The following is a 7882-nucleotide window of genomic DNA, read 5'->3' on the forward strand; positions in this document are numbered from 1 at the left end:
AAATTGAAGCATCATACGTCACAGATTGGACACGCATTGACCGGATGACCAGGTGAATTGGCAAAACTCCAACTCAAATCTCGTTTCTTGCGCTGTGGGGCGCTGGACGCTGAAAGAAGCAGTTTGAAGTATAGTGCTGCCTGCAGCCGAATCTCCAACAGAGTTGCTTTGCTTGGAACATTATTTAGCTTGGTCGTGGTCCTAGGCTCAGAACTCAGTCAGTATACTCAGCCTCCCTCTTCATCACAGTTCACTGTTAGCATCAATTGGTCGGGCTATTTTTACCGACGAACGCCGCTTGAATTATATTACAGCTTGCATTTTATATTTGGTAGAAGTGTCCTCCTCAATCAAACCCTGCGCTTTCAATTTAGCATTTGATCCACCTCAATTGACCCAAACTCACGCCTAAAACAGCGCCACTTTACTGCTGCGTCGCACTATATACATGACTACTCTATTAATTTTATTTAGGCCCATGTTATGTACTATGTAGGCCTACTCATTAATAACCGGCTCGACCGGCTCACTAGAATCTATTTTGCCATTCAACCGATAGATAGACAATTCAATTTGTTTTATCATAGATTAGCAAAACTTCTAAAAAATATGAACTGGTCAATACAAAAGTGTACAACTCTTTGGTAGGCTACCTATACAGCAGAAAATTGAGGTGTAATTATGTTATAAACATTATTTTGAATAATACAAACTCATTTTAAAGTGAAGATAGTTTTGGAAAAGATTCAAAATATTTCCAGCTACTCAAGCTATTTTACTAATATTTATTAAATTCCCTAAAGTCATATAATTAAATATATAATGTACGGTAAGATCTTTCATAAAAAAAACAGTTGAATTGAAAAAAAAACTTGTCAAATTCTAGAGTCCTTTCAGATTCTACGAAAACGAAAGGTATACAATTCTTAGATGTAATTGAAAAATAGTAGTTTTACACTTGTTTATTTTCTTTCCTACATTTACATCTTTCCTAACATTCGTATGTTCTATCACAGCAACCTCTTGCGACCCTCTCCACTAATGACCAATTACCGGTATAGATAGAATAGTCACCAATTTGCCCCCATTTCAAGGCAAGCTGATAACGAAATCGAAAAAATACGACCAGTAATACTACCCATTGGCCTAGGCTGGTTTCATACGAAGAGTACAGTATGTGTTTCAATCAATAAAAATACGGCAACACTTGTACGGGTTTGCATTTGGTATTGTCTAATGTACATCTGTCTCGCCAGGGCATAGTCAGTCAGTTGGCACAAAGCCTCAACTCTCAACACCCGCCCATTTCCATTTCTGACAATGAAGGGTCTGTGTAAAAAACGGAGAATTATACCAGTTGGATTTTGGCTGGACAATATTTCGTCATTGGAAATTATACTTTCCCGAGAATAACCAATGTCTGTTATTCTGATGTCTGATGATAGGTCTAACAAATTAATTATTTATAGCGTGATAGTCAGACGACTTGAATAAATAATACTTTCATGTCTGGAGAAATGTCAAGTTTGATATTCTCGTTTGACCTGAGCTCCAGCAAAATCGAGGTTTCCGAGAAGTAGCAATAAATAGACTTGGGGTTGAATAATATGAGGGGAAAGAATACTTAAAGTTGTTCGTATCGCATCATTTTCGTCTTTAAATTACAGTAAATTCAATGCTTACCTAGTTTTTCATACCATGCGTCAAAAATTGATCTCTTATGTATGCATTCCTATTCCACTTTAGGAATATTCACTACATTACGCGGATAATATGACAAAAAGCATTTCAAACAATAGTAATCATCCGATGTATATTCTTGCTCATTTTCTACGTCATAAAAATCGAGGTTAAATGAAAAGATAAATTTTAGAGAATAATCTGGGTCTTTATTTTCGCTGCACTTGTTTACTTACGTTTCGTTTAGCACCAACTGCTCACACAATGATGTATTGCATAATTCTGGTTCGATTAACAGTCAGCTTTTGTCGACAATAAAAGATTAGGAATAATCGCTACTCGCTCTGAATGAAATGAGTCATATTCTATATTCAAGCCAATACTTTTCATATGAATCTTCATTTGAATTGGCCACTGCTGCACTTGCACATTGCTTATGAAATTTGTTGGGATATTACATCACGTATCTTGATCAACAATAGCTGTAAAATTAAGTAGCTGAAAGTACACTCACTATATCACAACAAGAATATTCAAGGGAAATTTGAAGTCAGTAGAAGGAAATGAGGTGAAGGAAAATAAATCCATTACAGATAGTTTTAATATCATTGAGTAAAAATATTTGAAAATAGTCAAATAACCCTGGTAGAAAGGGGGAAGACGTGAACAGGACGGGATCGAAGCACCGAAGGATAGAGGTTGAAAATGAAAATTTAGAATTTGTATTTCAATATATATGACTTATCGGGAATCAGTTTTCAGATGAGTGAATCCTTTGTCTTTGTCGAATTTCACATCAAAATCAAAACAATTTCCCCTTTGGTCAATCCCATAAATATAGAATGTCAATTATATTTTCTCCCGTTGTATTCTTGTTTTAGTTTGTTTTAAATTTATTAATTACATAATACTGTACTTGTAGAATTCATTTGCTTATTGAAACCAAAGTTTGTAAGCAGTTCAAGTTAAATGTCTTGAAACTAGTTACAAGGTGCTGCTCATCTGCATGATGTAAATAGCACGGTAGATTAGCTCAGCTAATATGACAGGAAATTTCTAGAAGGCGACTCACCGATGATGGAGTTTATCCGGCCGTATGGCGACATAAAAAAATCGACAGGATGATTCCTGCTGGCTTTTAGTATTGAGTGGTGAGAGGGTCGAGTTTCGTACATAGGAACAAAGGATTTTCGGTCCTGAGGGAAGTGTGCGTGAACTGCCTCCTGTAAAAATGTCCCCGAAAAAAGGGAGAGGGTGAATATTTCCAGGATTTGCTTCTTGAGAGCTTTCAATCATTCAAATTATAGTTTCGTGCAAGTCGAACAGGGAACTGAGCTTCACCACCTCTTCCCCTCCTCGAACCATTACCCTGACCCTCTCGGCAAGCGTAGCCTAGCGTTGGCGAGAGGCAAGCGGATCGTCACGTAGGCTCTTGGGTGGTGGCGTGGTGGGGGTAGCCTGGTGGTGGGGAGACCGGCTTGGTGTCTTTGTTTCACAGCTGGCAAGTTGCATCAGTCGGTTTCCAGTGTTCTTGGTGTCAACTCGATACCTAGTGCTAGGCCGTACCGGCACATCGCAAGTGATTCAACGATAGTTGAAACAGTGCTAGATTATTCACCTTCGGGTTTCATCGCTTTACTTAGTTTTCAAATTAATTGTTACAATGGAAGTATTACCGTGCCCAGTCAATGTCAACTTCCCAAGCTATGCTCGAGGTGAGTTCTTTGTCTTTGTTCTCTAGCTGCTAACTTTCACCGGCTTATGCCGGTCAAACAAGAAATCTCTTCCCGATTGAATTCATTTTCTATTTTTTACACTGCCAAACAACTACTGAATCGTATTAATCATTCAAATAACCATTCCATTAACTTTGATATGTTCAAAGTGTACAACAGCTGACTTTCCTTTGTTCCTGCATCATCTCATATCAGCTACATAAGCCAAAGTGATTTATAAATCGTATGAAACTAACATTTCATCCACTTTCTCTTTCTTGATCAATCTGTTATGGCTGTATATTAAACTTTTTTATGGCTTTAAATTTTTAACCATTCTTGTCATTCGGTTAGAAGTAAGTTATCGATCGGCGTCGGTTAGAGGTTGACTTGAAAGTGATAATCTACTTTTCACAGGCTTTATCAGTTGGATGCAAAGATCATTGGAACTGCTAGGACTAATGATTTTTCAATCATTCTTTGTCTCTTATTGTTTTCATAGGTATTTAAAGTTACTCCAAAATTCAAACCCAAGAATATTAAAATTTCAAGTTCTCACGTCCTGTGCTCTGTATCGGCTTAACTTGCTTTATTTTAATTCGAGTTACAAGTATATTGTGTTCATAACAGAACAATAATATTATATTATATAAGGTACTGAATGATTCTGTTCCAGTATATTCACAAAGCTGCACTAACAAAATTATTAGTCTAATATATTTATTACGCTAACGTATTTCTTTGTTCATTAGGGATTGATAATACTATAATTGATTTTTGAACTACCGATTATTGTATTATTTTTTCTGTGCTATTTTTGTTATTGTGTTGAAATATTGTACTGTTACCGTATTGAACCGGCATTCTGATGTTAGACGTTAGAGCTACCATAAAATATTTACAATATAATAACAACTAATATGAATTTAATAACTGACATTTACTATGATATCTTCCATAATCATAGTTGATTACCTATACATTTTAGAGTTCATTGTTTGATACCGCATACCGGTTCTTCATTGACATGAGTTATAACCATATAGCTATAATTTTAATATAATTATTTCAACTCCATTTTTCAATACTGAATACAATATTATAATTGATATTGTGATAGTTTGATTTTGAAGTTCTATTGGAAGCCGATAAACCAAGATTAATTAATTGTTTGTTGGCTGATGTTGGTCTGGCAGGTATGTGACCGAAATGTTGTGTTTGCAGGTTCGACAAGGCCGAGCAGTGACGAGTGCCTCGGAGACGATGGTAGCGCGTGCCAGTCGCTGACGAGGCGCCTGGAGGAGGAACTGCGAGCGGCCAAGACGGCGCAACTCTCCTGCGGCGAGGTGCTTCTGCCCGCAGACCTTCTTCCTAGGATAGCTAGAGATGTTATTCGAATGGCCGAAAACGAGCCTTGCGGATTAAGGTAACTATCATCTCCAACCTCTGTTCTAGCTGTATTTTTTTTATTAAATTTTCTGCAAAGTTTTAAATAAAAAGATTCAACAAGAACCGTCCAACCAATTCCCGATTCTAGCGTTGAAGGTTTCTAGATATCAATTATTCTGATTCTTTATAGCAGATTTCTATATGCATCCGTTTTGAGTACTTGTGCAATTCATGCCGGCCGGCTTACCATTTTAGCTGATGTTGCAACTTTTCAGCTATCTTCTTTGTTTGCTACAGCATAATCGTTTATTACATTACTACTGTACTCAAATGAATATAGGCGACAATTGTGAATTATTCTAGAATTCTAACAATATAATACCAGGTTGTTGTACTTTAATTTTTTTTAATAATAATTAAACAGTAACACGCCTACTGTTGTAGACAAAGCTTATGTTCTTTGCAAACATTTATTGTTAAAATATTTCATTGTATCGCTGCAGCTTACATTATATTGTTCCAAAAATATCTCCGAGCTCATTACAATTGACTTTAATACCTTTAATACCTCTTTAATGCATTACAAGCTTCATGCATTACCCACAATTGTGGGATCGATGGTGTCAAAAAATCAAAACACGTACAAACACATTTCTCAATTTCTCCAGTAATTTTAAATATGAAACTTCCTACCTGCTGAATGATTAGTTTGAAAATAAAAAGTGAACTTTAGTTGAAGTCAATGTTTCATACAATAGTAAATGTTGCTATGCTATTTTTCTGTGTCTGAATTATTATAGTTTGAGATTATTTCAAGTCACAACTTATCTAACGTATTTGTTCAATTTGTGTGTTACAGAGGTTGTACGCTTTTCATCAACTTTGGTACCGAAGAGGAGTGCCGTAGAATAGGAACAATCAAATGCGACCCGAACACAGTGTCAACATTCGAACTGTTCCTGACGCTAACACAAGACGCGAAAAGCACCTGGCACTCGATCCTGCCTCAGTTCATCAAGAACCTGACCAAAGGAGGCACAATCATGATTAGTCCGGCATTCGAATTAGAAAAGAAGAAGCTCTACCGATCGTACCTGGATTAGAGGCTGGTGGCAGGCGGACACTCGAGACCGCACACGAGAGCCAAGACTGATTCAGAGTGCTGCTTCGGCAGCACACTTCTACAGCGCATTGTGATTTACATCTCACTTGCAATCGTCACTTAGTCATTCACATTATTCGAATTATATCTAACAAAAAAATTATATTGGAATTATGAATATTCAAATTGAAAATTTATTAAAATTAATTTTATATACTTATGTAGTAGATATGATATTTTATCAAATTTTATTTTAATTATTTAGTTGTAGTTTGTAGAGTTTGAATCTGGCCTAGAATTGAATTTTATTTGCAGAAAAACCAACGTTTCGGTATCGTACCAATACAAAATTATTATATAAACTATTCACCGACTATTGATGTTTTGCTTATAAGTTTGGTGTTCGGGTCTTCCTTTGTTTTCACAAGTGATAGTTTTTCTGAAATCTTTATTATAAACAAGTCAGAGGGATCACCAGAGCAAAGACCAGAAAAGTACAATGTTGATATTCAGTCATATCACTTCACAAGGAAGGTTTGTTTTAGTGATAATTTAAGTAATAATTTGACTTGTGATTAATTAATATTAAGGACTAATTAATATTTTTTGCATTGAAAAATTTAATAGTATTTTATTATTATATTCGAATAGATTATAAAGTCATATATTATTATATATTCGATAATATGCCTGTTGAAAGGCCGATAGCTTTCGAAAGTGTCTGAATTGAATAATTGTGTATGTAGATCGACCTCGAATAGATTAGAGAAACGTGTTGTCTTTCAAATTAATTGGTATGTAGGCTAGATGGAGAAACGGGCTAGAGCAGTATTGAGTATCGTATTTGTGTGTGCACTTCACCTCTGTACTTGTGATGATTGAAGTTGATTTTCAATTAACTCTACCTTTGAATACCTCATCAAATTTTATAAAGGCCTATGATTTTGTGTCTTTATATTGTGATATCAAAATGATTTCTCAGCTTCTAAGCAAAATTTGGTTTTATTATGTTATCGATTTTCTTTTATTGATTTCGGTTGAAGTCATGTTACGGCGAAATTAAGTTCAAGTGATTTGTTAGTGATGGATGCTTTATTAATTTTTAGTTTTTTCTATTTCAGTAATTGACATAAATTATGATGGTACAAAACAGTAATAATGTAATTAATAGAAGATCCCTTTAATTATTCAAATTGTATTGAACACCAATTTGCCATTTTTAGTTTTTGATTTTAAAAATTTCATTGCATTGCAGACAGTGACCTTCAATATTATTGTGATCATTATCATTTAAAATTGTGATAGAAGAGAAATTAAATAAATGATAATATTATTTTGATCTGTCGCTGTTACATAATATATTTGTTAACAACAGGTAGTAGTATGTTTATAACATAGCTATGTTAACTGGCAGTAGAGATTGCAACTGTCCTATCGTTTGAAAGTGTCTTGTCTAATACTAAGTATGTGTAGAATTTTCCTGATCTCATTTATAATAGAGTTTGGTTGACCATTTAATTGGTAGCCATTTGCCTTCAGTATTTTGTTAATTCAAACAGTAATATTAAAAGTACTGTACAATTATGCTATGCTTTGGGCAATGCCTTATGAGTTCTTTTTTATGTTGTCCATCTTTGTATTTGTTCAAAAATTGCGCGAATATTCAATTGAATGTGTTGAAGTTTTTTTTTGTACTTTTTGTTATGATGAAACAACTTGAAAAGATGAAAAAAGTTAAAATAAAAAAAAATATTAAATTTACTCAATGCCTATTCATTAGCAACATCCTTCCATCCTAGATAATACCAATCATCACCAATATTACACTCATTGAGATTTATGTAATCAGGGTTGAGAGCTCTGATGTAACTAACATGGTCTTTTTTATCCACGCAAACGTTTAATATTTGGAAACGTTTAATTATAGAATTATTTATTGGTGATGGATACAACTAATAAATAAATATATACAAACTCAGTATAGGAAACATTTTTG

The 7882-nt window shown here is 34.6% G+C and overlaps 1 protein-coding gene across 3 annotated transcripts in view; it reads left to right on the forward strand.

Moving 5' to 3' along the window:
* LOC111049351 (protein charybde) overlaps positions 1-7647 on the forward strand; it is a 56466-nt gene extending 48819 nt beyond the window's left edge. For 2 of the 3 annotated variants that reach the window (XM_039436507.1, XM_022335396.2), the window contains 2 exons: positions 4620-4821; positions 5644-7647. In XM_039436507.1, the coding sequence (XP_039292441.1) occupies positions 4620-4821; positions 5644-5887 (446 nt within the window). In that variant the 3' untranslated portion in view covers positions 5888-7647. Of the gene's footprint in view, positions 1-1182; positions 3396-4619; positions 4822-5643 lie in introns of those variants that run through there. The other variant, XM_022335397.2, reaches the window with a different exon arrangement.
* Positions 7648-7882: the final 235 nt, after the last annotated feature.

The sequence above is a fragment of the Nilaparvata lugens genome, chromosome 1, assembly GCF_014356525.2.
Source record: "Nilaparvata lugens isolate BPH chromosome 1, ASM1435652v1, whole genome shotgun sequence".
NCBI lineage: Eukaryota > Metazoa > Arthropoda > Insecta > Hemiptera > Delphacidae > Nilaparvata > Nilaparvata lugens.